General features: G+C 44.4%; 1 protein-coding gene across 4 annotated transcripts in view; it reads right to left on the bottom strand.

The window, feature by feature from the left end:
* The window catches only part of NKD1 (NKD inhibitor of WNT signaling pathway 1), a 127,038-nt gene that overhangs the window by 21,403 nt on the left and 84,441 nt on the right, over positions 1-21,194 (bottom strand). For 3 of the 4 annotated variants that reach the window (XM_083451915.1, XM_083451914.1, XM_083451917.1), the window contains 2 exons: positions 9,500-9,606; positions 934-1,029 (listed from right to left, as the gene is read on the bottom strand). In XM_083451915.1, coding sequence (XP_083308041.1) covers positions 934-1,029; positions 9,500-9,606 — 203 coding nt within the window. The remainder of the gene's footprint in view (positions 1-933; positions 1,030-9,499; positions 9,607-21,194) is intronic. The other variant, XM_083451916.1, reaches the window with a different exon arrangement.

Here is a 21,194-nt window from a genome sequence, read left to right as displayed (position 1 = left end):
CAAAACGACGACATGCTTAACAAAACAAAATAGCGCAGGGTATTCCAAAAGCAGGAGATTTCAAAGCTGCTTCACGTGCAGGCGTGGCTGCGAAATCAAGCGACGACTGAACATATACAAATGGCCTGGCAGAGATCACGTAAAGCCACAGAGCCCTTGAAAGCATAACACTTTCCTCATGGTCCCAGCGCACGCATTCAGCAACCAGACATGGATTTACAGCAGTGAGTGAAGGAAGCCTGCTGCTAAGGGCCCCAACTGTACTACACATTTAAGGTACTTTTATACCACCTTAAACAGTCAACTAGAATTAAATTAAAAAATAAAATAGCAGTAAGCCAGCCCAAATAAGCAAAGGAGAATAGGAGAAGGGCAGACTAAAAATGAACTGGGCCGTAGGCCAGCTGGAAGTAGTGTTGAAATATGTAGGAGCCAAGTGGAACTCACAGGGCATGGAGCTCCGTAACCTGGGGGCTACCAGAGAGAAGGCCCTTTCTCAGACTGATCCTGGTGCCCTTCAAGGGCAGCCCCACACAGAGTGTGCAGCAGCAATCAAGTCTAGAAGTAGACAATGCATGTATAACTGGGGCCAGATCCATTTCTTCAACTCGTCATTTTGTTCTTCTACAGTTCTGGCTTTTCCGTTCCTACTTTGTCCGGGTTTCCTCATCCACAAGTTTTATTGGGCAGTCTCCCCGTACTTCACACACATACCCTGACAAGGAAAGCCTTTCCTGATCTCAAGTGGTATAAAGTTTCATTTATACCCTGCTTTCTCTCTCACACACCCCAATCCCCTGAGAACATACCACAACATCACACTAGCTCAGCCAGTTAGTACCAGAGGCATCCTTGCCCCAGAGCAGTATGGTACAAACCGCTCCCTTTGTTAGCAAGCCCCACAGATGTATCAGGAAGCTAAACTTCGCTCACCTCACGCGTGACTCTGCCATTGTTGTCGAAGTCATAAAGCGTGAAGGTCCACTCTTGCCTGTTGTCTTCCTCAACGGACACATCACATTGCAATTCCTAAGGAACATGCAAAGAGTAGCTGATTACCTAAAGCAAAAGTCCTATTTGCAGAGGAGGCTAACTTCCTCTTTAAAATATATTTTAAAAATAAATTCAGACAACAGTTGGGTTTTTTCTTTTCTTTTTTTTTTAAAAAAAAATTCTCCCACATGAACACCCAACAACCTGGCCCCTCTAGACAGCTCCCTGTAAGAATAATAGAAACAGTCCAACCATAGCAATAAAAACAGGAGAACAAGGAGATGTTGGTGGAGAAAGGAAGTTCCTAAGTGCCATGCAAGTGTATGACTGCTGATTGGCTACCACACAAACACACTTATGGTAGCTAGCCAACCAGCAGCCATGCAAGCACATGAGTGTCAGCGAGGGTGGCGAGCCCATCAGCAATCTTGTCTTTGGGTGACACAGGTTGAGGTTCCCTTGCTTCTACCATCACCACCTGGGATCTGGTAAGGAAGACCATTCCTCTCATTGACTGCGCAGAAGCAGTGGCTAGCAGTTCTTTCCAGAGAACCATTTCATCAGTCAATTCAAAGTTCAGAAATTGGCAACAGCATTAAAAACTCAAAGCAGTACACAAAATGTCCCTTGCACACAACCTGTGGAGAAGGCCTTCTGAATAACTGCTCAGTTTATAGAAGCCTGAAAGAGTTGAATCCAGCAGGCCTTTTGAAGGAGGGTGTTCCACAGAGGTGCCACCAGTGAAAAGGCCCTTCACCTTGAAGTTGGTGCCCGCCAGATCTTGTTGGTCTACAAATACCACCAGCCCCACATCTGGCAAGTCTGGTGGTCAGGGCTGCTGGGAACTGCAGCCCCACATTATTCAGAGGGCACCAAGTTGGGGAAGGCTGAGCTAAACAGTTGAAACTTGCACTGAGCCAAAAGCTGAAGGACCTGAACTTTCAGCTTGAATTTTCTGTGGGGCAAAAGGGGCGCCTGAAACTGGATGGGAGGCTTAAGGGGGATGGATTTCCCCCAAAATGACTCTCCCCTCTACCCATCTTATGTTTCCACCTGTGGACTGAGCAGGCACCCCTGAATTGAAAAACAGACCTTCCATTTCCACCACCTGCAACTAGGGTGGCATTCGGCTCAGTACTTGTTGAAACATGTACTTTTTAAAATTCTGGTAAGTGGCACACAGGTGAATGGGGGTGGAGGAAAGCCCCAATGGGTCAGTTTTGATCCCCTCCCCCCAGTTGGTTAGCAACCTTAATGGTAACAATATTGAGACCCCATTTCCCGTATATTCTGCTGAGCAGGAGGGGAAAGGCATTCAATAGCGCTCCTTGTCTATTTCCCTTGGGCTAAGACTCTCAGAGAATTTGAAACATTTTTTTGGTTTCATTGAGCAAGAAGACGAAACTATGTGAAAGCTACTTACTAAAATGCCTGAAAATATAATGCGAGATCCTCCAATTTAAAAGAGAGAGAGGGAACAGTGAGAAGAAAAACCTCTCCTTAATTCAAGGAGGAAAAGTGAGACACTCTCAGCATGAGGCAGGATAAAGTTGAAACAGAAGTGACCATTAATAGAAAATAGACCCGTGGCATAAACCCATTTCAGAAAAACCCCTTTCGCAACACAGATTTTTCAATGTAGTATTAATTCCGGCTCTCCCTTATAACTCATTAAAGCATTACATCTGTTGAAGTAGAACCCAATTTGGAATTAATAAAGGGGGGTGAAAAATTCTTGCCAGCCACAGCTACTTTACGCAATCGTTTGAGAGCTGGCTTATGGTGAAAAGGTTAAAAGACAATTAGAGCACACAGCAAGGTGGTTACATACTAAAGGTCCAATCCAGAGCCTCTAAAACCAAGGTTGTTATTCAAATATAGTCTCTGCAAACTGTCAATAGGAAACAATGAAAATTTTCTGCAGCAGCTAATTAGATTTTTACGTGCCAACGACTGCAGCTGGGTTTGGGGTGGGGTGGGGGACATACAGCAAATATTTTTAAAGAGTGCTTTTAAACCCAACAAATGCTTTCTATCAGAACGATGCTCCTTAAAAATTAGTTCTGTTCCTGTAATCAACAAGAATCAGGGGTACCAACTTTTTTTCTCCTCAACAGACAAACTAGCTTAAACAAATTAGATGTGTATTCATGGAGGATGTGGCTCTGCGTCCATAACTGATGCCCAGGAAAGCAGCAGCAAGAGCAAGTGATGAGAAACTCCCCTATGAGGAAAGTTTGCAGCATTTGAGACTTTTTAGTTTAGAGAGAAAGCGGATAAGAAGGAACACAATGTAAATTTATAAAATTGTGCATTGCAAAAAGGAGAAAAGGCTCCTCCCCTATAATTCTGGAACGTGTGGACATCCAAGGAAACTGAATGTTGGAAGGTTCAGGTCAGACAAAATAAAGTGCTCCTTCATTCAGTGCCCAATTAAACTATGGAACTCCATCCCACAGGAGGCAGTCCATGTCCATGAACCTGGATTGCTTTAAAAGAGGACCAAGCAATTCATGGAGGATAGGTAAAAAGGTAAAGGACCCCTGGACGGTTAAGTCCAATCAAAGGAGACTATGGGGTTGCGGCGCTCATCTTGCTTCAGGCCAAGGGAGCCGGTGTTTGTCTGCAGACAGCTTTCCGGGTCATGTGGCCAGCATGACTACACCACTTCTGGCGCGACGGGACAGTGTGATGAGTGCCACGGAAGTGCCGTTTATCTTTCCACCACAGCAGTACCTATTTATCTACTCACACTGGTATGCTTTCAAAAGGTTAGGTTGGCAGAAGCTGAGACAGAGCAACAGGATCTCACCCCATTGCATGGATTCGAACTGCCAACCATCCAATCGGCAAGCCCAAGAGGCTCAGTGGTTTTGACCACAGCGCCACCCATTCCCTTATCATGGAAGATAAAGCTATTGATGGCTACCAGCCACAATGGCTATGTTCTGCCTCCAGAGACAGTAATGCTTCTGAATACCGTCTGACAGAAACCACAGGAAGAGGGAGTGCCCTTGTGTTTGGATCCAACTTGCCACTTTCACAGAGGCCTCTGGTTGGCCACTGTGAGAACAGGATGCTAGACTTAGGTAGGCCACTGACCTGATCCTTCAGGTTCTTCTTATGTTCTCAATGGCTCAGCATCCACTGCCAAATTGGGTTTACCTCAGAGATTGCCCTCAAGAACCTAAAGGCTGACTGATAGTGACTTGCCAAAGTCCACTTTGCCAGGTTAGATTTAAAACAGGGTCGTCGCAGTTCACAGGCTGCGGTGGCAGGGTGGGGAGGGGGAGATTGAGCAAATTAGTCTGCTTGGCTTACAGCCCCCCTCCCCAAATTTCTGTAAGATGCTCGCCTTCCTTCTTTCAAGGCTCCCGCGATCAGAGTCAGCAAGAGTTGCAACACAAGCCATGGGGGCAATTAAAAGAAAAGTCGTTGCACGCAAGTAAAATAAACAGCTCCAAATAGCTCTGGCATGATGGGAGCTCAGAAATACCTGCTTGATCTGCTGACTTGAAACCAATTCCCTACAGCAGTTAACGGTAAAGCCCCCCGTCCCCCGCTGAGTTCAAAGGCAGTCTTCTCTTAGCTGTAACAAGCCCCGGCTGAAAGCTGCCAATGTACCCCCCCCCCCCCCGCCTGCAAATTTGACAGTGGAAACTGAGTTTCGTATTACACAAACATTCCCAGGAACCTTTAAAAGCCAAGGCACATCCACCACCTCAGATTTAGACCTCTCCCTTCTCGACAGTCACATTTCAGATTCTTTTGTACCCGGTCATGAAACGAAAAAACGTTTACCATCCTCTTAGCCCCTTAGCTTACACGATTCGGAAGCTTTGATTTGGAATACAAGTGGATACGTGCCTGTGAATATCTCAGTGCCTGGGTCTCTGCCACGTAAGAACAGCTCTCTCTGTCCTGCACTGCCTAAAACTCACAAGCTTTCCTTTGTGCGTGTGTAAGGACATGCCACTCCGCACTAACAGCTGAAACAGGCAACTTATTTCCTTTGTTAAATAACAGGGGTTTGTGCCGATCGCTTGGCTTTGCAGGGTGCCTGTGGCTAAAGCAGAGTTCCAGATAGCAAAATTGTTGGTTCTGGACAACCTTCTGGCATTACCTCGTTCATATGGGAGTATAAGGCACCACAGAATTCAAATCAGGGACTCTGGCTGCAATGTCCAAGAACTTTACTCCCTACACCTCTTGGAAGATAAAGGTGTTGGCCCTGAACTTTCCTGCTCTACAGCACCACCAAGGTGCTGCAACTTGTCCACCCGGCCAGACCAGGAGATCTGGGGAGCCAATAGGAGCCTGCCTGCCTGAAATTGTGTAACTGTTGTTTCTGGCTTGGTCAGAATTGGAGAAAATTGTCAGAAAGAGCTGCTGTTTTGGAATCAGGGCATCTCCTTGAGCTGGACTATGTATCTGACCCTCTGAACTGATGGTCTTCCACATTGGCCTGGGTCTTCCACATTGGTACTCAAAAAGTTCAAGATGGCCATTAAAAATAAATGAATAATTATATATATACCTGAGCTGAAACTACTCAATTTTTCCAGGGACATATTTAGCCATGCCAATCATCATCATCATCATCATCATCATCATCATCATCTCCTACTTGTCTCTCTCCTACTTTTACATTATCCTCACTTGTGCTTAGCGATGTCATCACACAGCCATAACTGATTGGCCACACAATATGACATCATCCTACTCACTGCGCAATTCTTGATTAGTTAGTGAAAGCAGCAGCTGGGGATTAGGGGGTTGGTAGAAATCACACTGAAGAAGCAGTAACCAGGCCCAGAGGCAACAAGGGTGCCAAATAGGATGGGTTGTTTTCCCCAGAAGTCAAGCATTTGTTCCATCTAAAAAACTTCCTTAGAAGAATTTGTGTCCTACTGAAATTTGCTAGCTGCTCCCTAAAAATAATAATCAAAAACTGGAGACTAGCCAGAGCACCTATAAATTATGATCGTAAGAATGAATTTCTTGACATGCTCAATTCACCACCAACCTGGAGATAACACACGTGCTGTTTCAACAACATTGAGGTGCATGGTTCTCTATTTTTTATTTTAATTTAAAGAAATCTGTATACTGTCTCTATGGAGACGGGCAGCCTTTTAGTCTGGATGACGGCATATCTGGGTGCTCCTGTTTATTAAATCCCTTTCTTCATGAGCAAAGCTTGCCAATGGCGAACAATGTCTGGCAGTTTTATGTTGCTTGTAAGTCTACAAGGAAATAGGCCATCAGACTCATTCCTGGCAAGACCTTTTCCTCCTCACTGCCTGTCTTAATCAGATGGATTTCCAGTGCAGCTAGGTCAAGGTTGGATCATCCTGGGGGCCCAGAGATGAAAGACTTTTTGCAAGTTTTTTTCCCCACTAGGAAGTGTATAACAAAAGAGAGAGAGGGAGAAAAGATAGTAGACTACAAAGGAAAACAAAATTAAAAAGAAAAAAGAAAAGAGCCCACATACAGCACAGAAATGCAATCAGGCCTGTAGAGGAACAGCAAAATAGCACATGAAAGGAAGGAAGCAAGCATTAAGTGTTTGGGATAAATGGTTCACAATATGTGGGGTTGTCCTGGCACACATTCTGATCCCTGGGGGTAGATGTCAACATTCCTCATCTCTCAGCACATCCTCAAGCTCTTGGGCTGCTCCAAAGCTTCCTTAGCCATCATGGCTTATCCAACTGACCTTCCAATTGTAACAGATTTTCCTTCCTGCACCCCACTCGAGGGCCAGCGGCAATGGGCAGTATGGTTGGGCACATGCCTAAGGTGCACACCCCAACAAGGGGCTCGCTCGCCATCCTCTCCCTGGACCTCCTCCTCCTCTGCTTGCTCACTTGCCTCTCACCCTGGCCCAGAATAGTGGTGTGGTGGAAGAGAAACAGGAGGAGATGTCACTGACTGCTTGCTCTTTGGCTCTCAAGACTGGCTAGGGAGCAGGAGGTAGAAATAAGGACGACGAAGAAGAACGAACAGATGGAGCAGCTGGGGATAATGGTAGTATGGAAATAACATTTGCTGAGGGAGTGGTGGGGAGGTTCCATGAAGGGTTCTTGTCAAAAATCCCTCTGAAACCTGGAGCCAACACTGCCCCATTGCCACCATGAGTTTAAAGCTCCACCCTTATATGTAGTATATGCAGATATATATTTATTGCATTTATATCCTACCTATTTTCTCCAAGGAGCACAAGGTGGTGTGCACAGGTCTCCCCCTCCTCTTTTAATCCCTACAACAACCATGTGAGGTAGGCTAGGCTGAGAATATTTCAATAATTAACAACAACAACAAATTATCTGCCTCACAGGGTTGTTGATAAAGACAAAATGTTCTTTGGATACTCCAAACATAATTAATGGCCCACAACAGGGGTCGGCAAGGTTTACCTCGCTTGGGCTGGTTCAGTCCAGTGGAGATCCCTTCGCAGGCCTTAGCACACACACACACACACACACACACGATTTCCAGCGTCGGCATCTGCGTAACCGCATATGTGATTTCTGGCACTGCGGAAGCGAGTTCCCGCACTGCTCTGTGCCAGTTTAGCGCAGTGCGTGGGGACTCGCCGAGTGGGTGGCTCGTGGGCCAGTTAAATGACCCCCGTGGGCTGCTTGTACCCATGGGCCTTAGGTTGCTGACCCCTGGCCTACAACTATACATGTCTACTCTGAAGTAAATGCCACTAAGTTCAATGCTGCTTATTCCCAGGTATGTGCACAGTGGATCATAGTCTCAGGAAGTATAATTTGATTAAACATGGAGCAGACCAGGTCTTGGACACTTGGAAGCAGGGCTAGGGGTAAACAAAACTTCAGTAAAACAGCTCATATTTCTTATCCCGTCTAAGGATATGTCACTATTTGACGGAATAGCCATATCTTAAGGAGCAATCTACAAGCATTAGGAAACAGAGACTGAAACCCATTATCTTACAGTGTGAGAAACTATTTTCAGGTGCCTTCAGCCACCTTCTGAGAACTCATTGTTAGCCTACTTAGCTGAAGTAGGAGAGTTGCATTACTCTCATGCATATAAGCAACACTGAACGCTACTGATGTTATTTATCTCATCTTCCAATGTACAGGCTGCCTTTTCCAAGCAAAGGTGGCAGTGATGGGGCTTTTGCTCCAAAACTGATGGCCAGGAAAGCAGCAGAGTGAACAAGATATGATAGAAACTCCCCTATGAGGAAAGGCTGCAGTATTGGGGACTTTTTAGTTTGGAGGAAAAGTGATAAGAAATTTATAAAAATATGCATGGCATGGAGAGAGCGGGTAGAGAAAAATATTTCTCCTTCGCTCGTAACACTGGGACTCATGGACTTCCAATGAAGCTGCGTGTTGGAAGGTTCGTGACAGACAAAAGAAAGCACTTTTTCATGCAGTGCTCAAACTATGGAACCTGCTCCCACAGGAGGCAGTGACGACCATCAACTTGTATGGCTTTAAAAGAGGACTAGACAAATTCATGGAGGATAAAGGTATCAATGGCTAATAGCCATGAAGGCTATGCTCTGCCTCCACAGTTGGGGGCAGTAATGTTTCAGAATACCAGCTGGGGAAAATCACAGGATGGGAGAGAGCTATTGTGCTTGGATCCTGCTCACCCATTTCCCACAGGCATCTGGTTACCCCTGTAAGAACAGGATGCTGGAGTAGATGAGCCACTGACCTGGTCCAGCTGGCTAATAATAAATAATAATAATGCCCACCTGGCTGGGTTGCCCCAGTGAGTCCTCTCTCATGTTCTTAACTGAAGAGAGGAGCAACGTGAGTGTGGTACTTTTTAATTCTGTTTATGGCGAGCATGCTACAATTTCACTTGTTTGTTAAATTTGGAAGTCACTTTTCCATGAAATGGTGCTCAGAGTGGCCAGCAATAACACATACTGAAGCTTGCCGATGCAGTCGGAGTTGATGGTTGAGGAGTACAATTAGAGCTGGAGGGGCTTTCCCAGTGTTGTATCTAGCCAAGTTCTTCTCAGTGTGAGCCCACTGAAACTGATGGACCTAATTCAGTCGTGTCCAGTAACCTCAGTGGGTAAACTGTGAGTAGAACCAACAGTGGATACAGTGTTACGTTATGCAAGCCCGTTGGGAGTCTCCCTCCCAACAATGCATGCCACTGAAATGGTCCGGTGCCACATACCGTGGGTGGGGCTTCCATCTTGACTTCTTAGTCCAGGCTATACTGGCACCAAGACATCACTGAAACAGCTTTATCTTCATCCTCAACTGCAAGGCCACCAATTGTGGTCCTGCACCATCACTTTCATCCTCCTCCCAGGTCCTGACCTTGCTTTACCTTCCAGAACCTTGGGCCTCCATATGCTATTGCCACCATCACCTTCCTTTGCTGATTGCCATCACGATTGATCAAGACATAGAGGGAGAGGCTTTAGTCATGGACATTATTTATCTCAGGGCATCGCAGTGATAAGTGTACCTAGGGAGAGAAAGAATAATGTCCTTACCTCAAATTTTAGCTGCTTCTTGACATTGGTACGTGTATCAGTTTCCTTCTCCACTTTCTTTTCATCGCCACTGCAAACTCCATCTGTCTTCTCTGGAGGCAAAGCCACTGGGGGAGGCGGGAAAAGAGAGAAATTCAGAAGGCTGCCTTTAGTCACTTGTCACATCAAGACACCTCATTATTCTGCGATTTCAACTCAAAACTTGGTTCTCAACTAATTTTGTACACAAATATGTGGAGTAATAGTTTTATGTGAAGTTCTACTGAAAGGTTGAGTCTACAGAGTCATTGGTTTAATGTCTGAAAATTTGATTTGAATGCTAACAAAATACACCACCAGTACAGCATCATCTTCGATTAAAATGCCCTCTGGGCAATGAAGCAGGAACCAAAGAACTTACATACCCAACAAAAAAAGAAAATGAAAATACAGCAGATTAATTAAGGAGAAATGAAGTCTCAAGAACTGAGATATCCCTTCCTTATGTAAACCGATTTGAGGTTTGTGTTTTTTTAAAAAACAAGTTGTATATACATTTTAAGAAAGAGAGAGAGAGAGAGAGAGAGAGAGAAAGGAAGGAAGGAAGGAAGGAAGGAAGGAAGGAAGGAAGGAAGGAAGAACTGTGCAGCATCTTGTTTAGCATCAACATTTCTGGTCTTCTAGATCAGAACAACATTCTGACAGGACAATATTCGTGCTCCCTTTCTTTTTCATGTTACATCAGCACTGATATTATACTAAGCATAGTGCAAACCACAGATCGTATACCTGATTCTAACTATGGTCGCACACTGTAGTTTTAATGTAAATTGTTGTTAGTTTTAAATCTGAACCATTATGTAACACTGTGCCATGGCTAGGTCTGAAAACGTAAGGTGGAATTTGCATTTTTCACTTTTTTTCCAAATTTGCTATAAAGTATTAACTTTTATGACATTGCAAAATATTAATTCACTCGGACAACAGTATTTGTTAAGCCTATAATGGATTTTTTAAAAAACAACAACAACCAGACTGATGCCAAAATTTTGCTCTTCTGCCAATCTTAAAAGAAGATTCTTCATTCAGGCACAGAGAACAAACCCGATGGAGAATAAATACTCCCAGTTTCTCAAACATCACAGTTTAATCTTTCGGCATATTTGGAAAGATTAAATTAAACACTGAAGTAACATTTCCTAGCAGGTGAAAACTGTCCCAGGATGAATTAGATCCTTAAAATCAGGGTGGGGAGCAGATATGGAGGGAGGATGGAGAAGGGAAAACATGTCATATAAATGACTTGGAAATATTTTTTAAAAAATACTGAATGCAGGCAAAGGTTTTCTGCTCATTTTACCTGAGATCGGGTTGCTAGGGGACTGTTGCCTTTAAAAATCTCCTTTGTATTTCAACATACTGAGCACTCCAATTTCAATTGGAGAGTCGCTCTCTCTCTATCTTGTTTTAAACAAAATCACATAAATATCAGTGGATAACTTTATTTATTTATTATTTTATTTTATTTCCTGCCCTTCAGCCTAAGGTCTCAGGGTGGGCTACAACATTAAAGCACACAATATTAAGAACAACTTGAACAACTTACAAACACAAAAATATGTTGGGTTTTAAAAATATACACCTTAAGAGTCAAAAGCCAGAAAAAGGGCTGGTGTCCATGTGCCTCACTGGTCCCAGCCTGCCCGTGCAGAAATAGGACACGAAAGAGTCCTTAACAAAAGGGCACATTGGATCAGCGAGCAGAGACTTGACCTGACTGCTGTGCAAATTAATGTACAGTGGTACCTCCGGTTATGAACTTAATTCATTCCGGAGGTCCGTTCTTAACCTGAAACCGTTCTTAACCTGAGGTACCACTTTAGCTAATGGGGCCTCCCGCTGCCACCGCTGGGGGATTTCTGTTCTCATCCTGAGGTAAAATTCTTAACCCAAGGCACTATTTCTGGGTTAGCGGAGTCTGTAACCCGAGGTGTTTGTAACCCGAGGTACCACTGTACTTGGGATTGGGGGGAGCAGCATGGCAAGCCCCCTCGGTCCTGTTCCAAAGATAGCTGGAGGAACCGGAAGCCACAAAACTACCTGGGCTTTGCTGATTACATGAATTGCTGCTCTGAGCTTGTGGCACTCTTTGTCTAGAAGGGAATACAATAAGCATGGACAGCTGTTGGATTCATAGTTGTTTGCTAGGGTCAGGGTGCGATATTGCCACAATCTATTTCCCCAATGTATACAATTGGGCAGTTCCTCATTCAGGCACCAGTTAGGTGTAGTCGGAGGCATTGTACTGGAAATTGTAGCTATGAGAGTTCATGTTTTATTACTGGAGTTTACCTTTGAAATGTGCACTTCCCCTAATTTTGTAACGCTGCTCTTCAGACACATAATGCGTACAAAAATTCATATATTAGTGAAAATTGTGTGTGTGTGTGTGTGCATGTGTGCACATATGTTAGTGAAAATTACATTCCAAAATGTATTAGAAATGGGGAAATTGCTTTGCAAAACTGTACCTATTAGGGAAAATGGCATACAAAAATGTGTACGTCAGATTAAATTCACTGATGAATTTTCATGAGGACATCACAAAATATCACAAACCGTTGTGGACATGTGGAGAACTGAACTTAAGAATGGAAAAATGTGAAACTGAGACAAGCCGAATTGGACAGAAACCTCGATCACTAAACGGAACAAAAATGTACTGAAAGTAGCTATTAAATAAAATGTAGATGCTTGTCTGGGTGAGTTAAAACCATAAACTGAGAAACACCGTTGAGCTACATGCCAGAGTTCAGCTACACACAATGAGAACTTCCACCAAGAATCTTGCCAACAATATTAAATCTGTCCAGACTAGACTGCTATCTTAAATAAGAGGAAAGCATTAAAAGGCTCCTGTTTCCAGTGTCTGAGACGTTGGAAAAAGATCCATGGACAGTATCATTACTTGAAAAATATCCATTGACTTCCTCTTCAGATGCCAACTCCCCACCCCACCCCAAGAGGCACACTGTTGGTCATAAGTCCTTGGCCTTGCAGTTACGGAAAGCCATAGTTTGCTCCTTATGGGAATAACGGCAGACATAATCCAAAGATCCTATTTTCAACGGTCATCTACTTTGTGACATTGGAGGCTGGTGCTACATAGCCACAAACTCAAGGCCAGGTCCCAACTTGAAGAGAGCATTGAGATGGTCTCCCTTAAAGTTGCAAGGGGAGGCACAAGCTACTTTAAAGTGAGGAAGCATGGAAGAGTAGTTAGTAGGCTTTTCCAGCTTTATTTGTATATGTCTTGAGCCCTGCAGAGACATCAAGAGGTCTAGAGTCCAATGATCTCAGGGACAACACGAGAACATAAGAGCTTCCTGGATCAGGCCAATGGAGCCATCTCTACCTTGTGTGGCAGTGAGCTCAACAGTTTAACTATGCACATGAATAAATCCTTTCTTTTATCTGTCTTAAATCTTCTAACATACAGCTTCACTGGATGTCCACGAGTTCTAGTGCTATGAGAAAGGGCAAGAAACATTTCTCTATCCACTTTCTCCATGCCATGTTTTGTTCTATCATGTATAAACCTCTGACTTCTATCTTACTTGTCTTTCCTCTAAACTAAAAAGTCCCAAACACTTTCTTTATAGGAGAGCAACCTTTCTTAATAGGAGAGGGTCCTAGTGGGTTAGGACTCCACTGTCCCCGGGAAGCCTCAAGAGTTGCCAGAGGAAATATGCCAGGCATAGAGCTGAGTTGCAGGGAGAGACCAAGCAGGATGTCAGGGAAGGGGCCTGTTCTTGTGTCACCTGATGCTTCTGACCAGCCCTCTCCCATGCAGGCACCACCTCCGCCTCCTGTCAGTGATCTTGCACCTGCAGAGGAGGCGTTAGTTGACAAGTCTAGCTCTGAGCCAGTGCTGCCTCGTCCTGCATTTCCTAGGACATGAAAATGTCAGTTCTGGCATGGACATACAGTCCAAGCCCAGCCTACCCAATGGAGTGTTGAGTCTCCAACAGCAGCAGTGAGCTTTATGTAAAATCATCCTTGTCATCTCCTGGGGGCTTCAAGAAGTCTCTCAAGGTGACTTAATGCAGATTAATTACCATGTAGAATGTTTTAAAAGATGCCTGTGTGTTGGAGCTAAGGAATCTAACATGGAACCAGCAGGCTCTGAAGGGCCCACAGACACCTCAAGACCCCAAGGCGCATAAACCTGTGCAACTAGCCTTGGATTGTGAAGCTGACCTTTAATTACACCATGGCCAGCTTGAAAGGGAAGTGCTCAAACAAAGAATTTGGTACCCGCTTGCTTAAGTCATCTGAGCTTACGAGGAACTCCACTGGCATGCACCTCTCCTCCACCAGTCACTGCTTAGGATGTCTACTGGGGCCCCTTGAAGTTATCAAGCCTATGCAAGCAAAGACAGCAGAGGGAAACGTTTTTGCAGTACAAGGGCTTCATTTCCTTCTGGGCAATGTGCCGAAAGACTTATGACAGTGGTGGGCGTAATCAGAGGCAAAAGTGAGTGGAGCAAAACATGCAAATTTTACCTTTGTACCATAGGCTCTCTCCTACACAACCATCATCTTACAAGCAAGAGGCATTATCAGGGTTTAAAAGCATTTTCAAGCCAGGCAAAAACACTTAGGGTACAAAGAAAGGGCCAGTGGGATGTATGCCCTGAGGAGAGTTCCAGGGGCCATATAGATATGCATGGAGGGAACCATTCAGCCCCCAGGCCTGAGGTTTCCCACCTCTACAGGTAAGAGGAAACTCCTGAGTTGAGCGTCCTCTCCCCCCTCCCACTGCCCCCCAAATAGTGCCAAACAGGGCCCTTTCTTCTCATTTTTATTCAAAACTATTAGTGCGTCTCTGAAAAACATTGCATTTGTTTCTTCACAGTGTCCCTTTTCTCCGACTTTTTGCTATTAATTGGGAAATATGTGCCTTGAACGCCACACTACAATGTTCCTTTTCTATTTGAAACTGGAAATACAACAAAGCGAGGAAACTATTACATTTCAAACGTTGTGAAATACTATTCCTGCATTAAAGAAAGCTAATTGGCACAAGTATACTTACAGATGTCTTTTTGCCGAGGACAGTTAATTAATAACATCTATTTGTGAGAAAGAACAAGAGAGAACAAAAAGCATATGTGTAAGGGTGCTGAATCCATTACTGTCAATCTGCAGTCTGTGTTCAGGCTGTTGCTGAGTTTAACCAATAAAGGCAGGCAATAATACCACCGGCTCTTTAAGAATTCCATGCCAACGGGGATTTCTGACAAAATGCTTGGAAGTGGGTGCAGGGAGAGAATGATAGTTGGTTTGAATATTGCGGCCTTGTCACTTCTGAACCTCAATCTGAATATTCGGCAATCTGAAAATTCCAAAAACCCACCGTGCTTTCTACCCATGCACCATGAACTACATGTTCATGAAGAAATAGTATGCGTTCTTGTAAGATTTTAAACTCTTTACATCACACTTTCTGCATTCTCATGATACTTTAATTCCTTTTGTGCCCTGGCCCCCAGTTGTGGATACTCACACTCTCAGCTCAATTATTGCCAAAGGCTTTAGTTCAGACTTCACTGTACAGACCAAACACAGATCAGGTTACAAGGTATGCAAGTCAGTGGTTCTATCAGAGCACTGAGGAACATGGCTAAGCAGATAAGATGTTATTCCCAACACTTGACATGCCCCCAAGCTCTCCTTTTGAAGAGCAAGGCAGGCGTCCACATGCTGGTCAACTCACTGTCCAATATTGCCATGGGCGCCTCCCTAGAGGTGTGAAGCAATCTGAAGATGGGAGGAAGAGTAGGAGTCACGTCAGGTGGCTCCTCCTCTACTCTTGAGATATCCAAAGGGAAGGACTTCCCCCTGAAAGTTTACTTGGCCCCTCCCCAGCATCCAAAGCAGCAACTCTCAAAACACGGGAACTCTTCAAGATCCATTTCCATAACCTCATCCCATTTCTCCTACCCATCATACCAGCCTTACCAAGACATTTTCTCAGGGCTCATGACACTTTGCACCAAACCACTGCCATTCTCTCAAACAAAATATGCATGCGCATGAACCACCTTTTTTGCTTTTTGCATTCTCAAGACCACAAACACAATGATGCCCTGTAACTAGATCAAACAGGGTGCACACTTAATCCACCATGAGATGCTCCACACTGAAATAACTGCTGATTAATGCATTTAGCAATGAAATAATAATAATAATAATAATAATAATAATAATAATAATTCTATGCTGCCCTTCAGCCGAGGATCACAAGGCAGTTTATAATATAAAAACACAAAAATACACAACATAGTAACAAACAAAAACAATTCCACCCCCACAGTTTAAAAGGCCATGGATTGTTTAATTAGCCAAAGGCCTGGGAGAAAAGGAATAATAAATACTCCGCTCTACAAAGTCCTGAAAAGCTTATCCATACATGCCTTGAAAATCATTTCCTGCTATATCATAGCTTTTAAGATCAACCATGAAAAAGCCTTTTGCCGATACTATCCAGGTGGCGATTTTGAACAGAAAAAATGAGATATAAAGGCTTTCTTGGTGGCTGTCCAGCAAACTTGGAAGTCTTTTATCCTGGAGACACATCAAAGTCGAAACAGACATGTTTTCCAGAAGAACAGTCAGATTTTTCTTGAATGGCCTGGATTTTGGAATTAAGCAACAGTGGGGTGATTCTATCATCTTTTATATAATCAAGCTAAAAAAGAAAGAAAGAAGCATTTTATGGGTTCAAGAGTTATTATTCTCTCCAAACTTTAGAGATTTGCGGTAAGGGTGGTGGGGAGAGAGAGAGAAAAAGAAAGACTAATTTAGATAAACAAAGAATGTTGTCAGGTAGCATTACACAGACTCATTTGTGGTTTACCAGCAGGGTCTTGATTTTGTGCCATCGGAAAGAAAACGTTCAGTTGGAGAATTGGCACAATCACTAATTAAGCATTTGAAGAGCCAGGAATGAAAAGAATTCAAATCAAAATTTTCAGGGCAAGATAGAAAGCAAAAGAGAACCTCAATTAGCTTCAGCAGACCAAGGATTTGACATGGCCAGTGCCAACCATGGTTTCTTGCTTTGATCCTTGTTAAATTCCAAAGCATTCCACACTTAAGCCATGGTTTGGCTTGCTGACATAAACTCTGCCCTAGATCACTTGTATAAGGAGAAACCAGCGCTGAGATACTAGCAAGATCTAATTGTCAAGGCAACTTCCAGACCATGTTTTGCTCACTATCTTAGCTTTGATTAATCCATGTATATAGTTTGCAAATCCACTTCAAAACACTGTGCCACATCCTGGTTCACAGAACCATGATACAGGTCAGGGATGGGAAACCTGAAGCCCTCCAGATGTTGGACTTCAACTCCCATCAATTCCAGCCAGCCTGGTGAATGTTTAGGGATTATGGGAGTCCAGTAACTTCTGTTTTTGCAGTAATTTTTTTTTACAAGTTTCCCATCCCTGATATAGGTTTTTAAATAAAATACAGACAGCGACTGATTCTCATGAGGGTTATGTTCCAGACCCCCGTGCGTGTTGGCTGGGCCCCCCGTAACGCTGCCTTGCTCCCAACCCATGCTGCCCATGTTTTCTGATGTTTTGGAGTTACTCTTGGGTTCGGTGCAATATGTGTGTGCACAGTCACACACATACAGCACCTACAGCAGCTGCTGCGTGTACTCAAATATAGGTTAAGGAAAGAACCATGGTTAGGTATTATGTCGGCACAAAACAGAATGCAGGATTATAGTTTCTTCGGCAACCTCTGGGCTAGCTGGACAAATAAGGCAGACAAATTCCATGTGAGCTGTACAGCCCTGATCATAAGAAACAACTAGTTTTCAGAGTCCAAATTAAATGAGTCCTGTAACCAGGCAATTATCTTCAAATTCAAATTTCACTTTCAAGTTTTAATTCTAAGACATGAATGAAAAAGTATCATCACCCCCTGCTAAGCACATGGTTGCACTGATTGAAACATATTCCCCCAAGATGCTTATCTTCTGCTAACCCCCCCCCCCCCAAACCAGGAAAAGGAGGTAGAAATCACCCAAGCCAAACAGAAATCAGCCTCCATTAGCAAAACCAAATGAGTGGGCCTGGTGTAGGTTAGAGACAAATGGTGAATGCTCTGTTCTGCCCAGGACTAAACATTACCTTGGCAAGCCCATTTTTCCCAAGGTGACACAAACACGGGGCATTTGTAAGAAGGAATCAATGGATGGAGACTATGCACTTATAGCTCGCGGTTTAAAGGCGGGCTACCTGCTCCACCAACACTATTTCCACTGCAAGTTTGGCAGATGGAACTTTTTGCCCTCAAGGGCACAATCTGGGCTGCAATACCAGCCCTCCTGAGCATTCTACCAGCTGAACCCCAAGAGCCAATCTCTGTCCACCAGGCCTTAGCCTCAGAGCTCACCCCTCACTCTGAGCCACCTGTACTGTGTAACAGGACTCTGACTAAGTTCCTCAAATAGATCTTGACCCCAACCAGGTTTTGACTACACACCTGCCCCCTCTGGCCTCTTCTGGAATAGAACTTAGTCCCACCCCCTGCCCCTGCAGTGGACCACAAACAGGTAGGCCCACAAGGGTGCAAACGGCCCTTCAGATAACCGTTACGTGCAGGAGTAGGCTTATGGCACCCAGCAGATGTTGTTAGATTCCAACTCCCAACAGCCCCAGCCAGCATAACCAACGGTCAGGGATGGTGGGGGTTAAACAACATCTGGAGTGTAACAGGTTGGGTACCACAGGTTTAGAGCATGGGTGGGCAAACTAAGACCCGGGACCATATCCGGCCCAATCGCCTTCTAAATCCAGCCCACGGACAGTCCAGGAATCAGCATGTTTTTACATGAGTAGAATGTGTCCTTTTCTTTAAAATGCATCTCTGGGTTTTTTGTGGGCCCTGCCTGGTGTTTTTACATGAGTAGAATGAGTGCTTTTATTTAAAATGCATATCTGGGTTATTTGTGGGCCACAGGAATTCGTTCATTTTTTACCCCAAAATATAGTCCGGCCCCCCACAAGGTCTGAGGGCCAGTGGACCGGCCCCCTGCTGAAAAAGTCTGGTGACCCCTGGTTTAGAGAATCAAAGAACAAAGCCAGCATCTTGAATTGGGAAAATAAATGAATAACAGCTGGCCAATGTAGCCAGTGTGGAATAGGTGTGATATAATCTGAACATCTGGTACTCACAAGCATTCTGCAGCTGCTGCTTTGTGTACCCAGAGGAGGAGTTGGCTGCTCCGGCACCAGGAGCGGTGCATGTGCTGTGCACCCGGGGGTGGGGCAAGTGTCCAATGGGGGTGGGGCAGCGAGAACGGGGGCACCACCACCCGCAGCAAGCATCCCAGGGGGACACTGCCTGTGGTGAGTGTCCCAAGGTGGTGGCGCAGTGATGTCACCCCCATCAGGGATGACACCCGGGGCGGACTGCACCCCCAGCACCCCCTTCCTCCGCCAGTGTGTGTGCCAACTGTGGTTTAGACCACTGAGTGTCTAAAACCCAGTGGGACACACAACTCCATCTTAACCGCAATACTAGGCACTTCCGGTTGGCAAGGGCTACAAAATTTTGCCGAGTAGGTGTCAACTGATACCAACCTGCTTAGCGTTCTCATGGCAGTGCCATGGGGAGTGAGCCCAAAATGTATTTGCATTTACAATAACTTTGGAAAACAGATTCCAGTGGCTTGATCTCTGTTTGCAGTGGCTGTTTGTTGGTAAGGGACATCTCATTTGTTGCGCTCTCTCTCTCTCTCTCTCGCTCTCTCTCTCTCTCTCTCACACACACACACAGAGAGAGAGAGAGAGAGAGAGAGAGAGAGAGAGACAGAGAGACAGAGAGAGAGAGATACACTTTCTCCTTTCTTTTTTTAAAAATATTTTTTTGACAGACGCTGCCAAAACATATGGCAGTTCTAAACTGCTATTAGTTAGCAATTATATCACTTCAGTACAAGCTCAGGCACCAAACTTCAATTCCTCACACTAAATTGTTTGATGAATTTATACCAGACAGTCCTTTCTCTTCCCAATTAGTGGCCTGGCTGGTATGTTTCATCAACAGCAACTGCCAGATTAAATGCCTTACTTGACCATCTTCACCCAACCTACTTTGATGTTCACTTTTTTCAAGCTTCAGAATACCTTTTGGATGAAGATCAGACAGCATTAAACAGAATTACTAATTAATTAAGCAAAGTTAAATTTTAAACACTGTTTGTTGTGTTAGCCAAAAGCCTCAACAGAACAGCCCTTTCCCATCTCTGCAGAGATCAAAGAAGAATGATTTCTTTCTCTACACCCCCCCCCCCCCGCCTCCCTCTCCATGCATACACACACCCCTTCTCTCAAAAATTAGCAAGTTTGGGCTAGAATGAACTAATGATGAAATATTATACTGCTAAGTATCAAAAGGGTGGTGGTGGTTGTTTTAAAAGGCAAGGTTCCAAATTAAGGCTAGGTATGCCCACAGATTCTCACCTGTTCTTACGGCCAGTTGCAACACCATAAACTTCCAATTTTGCACTGATACAGATTCTTCAGTGCAAATATTTAGGGCCAACCATACCAGCTTAACTGCACTGAGGTGTTTAAGTTATAATTATTACTGGCCTCAGGGAATTCAGTGACAAGGAATGTAAATATGGCTATTTCTTCTTCTTGTCAGAAACAAAGAGAAGTACAGTGGTGCCTCGCAAGACGAAAAGAATCCGTTCCGCGAGTCTTTTCGTCTTGCGGTTTTTTCGTCTTGCGAAGCAAGCCCATTAGCGGATTAGCGCTATTAGCGCTATTGGCAGTTTAAGGGCTATTAACGCCTATTAAAGGCTTAAGGGATTAGCGGTTTTGCTGCTAAAATGCTTTTAGCAGCTTAGCGCTTCAGAAAAAGGGGTTTTGGAGCGGAAAAAACCTCAAAAAAATTCGTCAATTTTCGTCTTGCGAAGCAAGCCCATAGGGAAATTCGTCTTGCGAAGCGCCTCTGCAAACGGAAAACCCTGTTCTTGCGGGGCACCACTGTATATAAAACTATTTTTTTTCAATCATATAGGGACAGTATAGGGACAGTGCTTCCCCCCTTCCCCTAGGAGTCTGTACCAAGCTCCTCCAATTTGAGACTTTACAACAGGGGTTAGCAACAAGGGTCAGCAGGGGGCTGCTCCACTGTCCCTCAGACCTTGTGAGGGGCCTATCTATCTATCTATCATCTATCTATCTAGGGGATGAACAAATTCCTATGCCCCACAAATAACCCAGAGATGCATTTTAAATAAAAGGACACATTCTACTCATGTAAAAACATGCTGATTCCCGGACCGTCCGCGGGCCCAATTGAGAAGGCGATTGGGCCAGATCCGGCCCCTGGGCCTTAGTTTGCCTACCCATGCTTTACAACATGCACACTGACTTAATCAATTAACTGACTGAGAGATGTGTAAGTCTGCAACATGTAAGCCTCAAAGCGGAGCAGTCTTCTTCAAAAAAGAAAATGTCTTTCAAACCCTAAAGACTAGCAGCCCCTCCAGACTGGAGTGTTTGTGTTCTTCAACATGTCACTGATGCAATGATAGTGCATTAGTGGGGCATTTATACTGGACCGTCCATGCATCATTCTGCTTTATTATTTCCTTTTTTCCTGATACGCTTTCTCGATG

Source organism: Podarcis tiliguerta (genome assembly GCF_965153285.1).
Source record: "Podarcis tiliguerta genome assembly, chromosome: 8".
Lineage (NCBI taxonomy): Eukaryota > Metazoa > Chordata > Lepidosauria > Squamata > Lacertidae > Podarcis > Podarcis tiliguerta.
The sequence above is the reverse complement of the archived record's forward strand: the minus strand, read 5'-3'. Positions and strand labels throughout refer to the sequence as shown.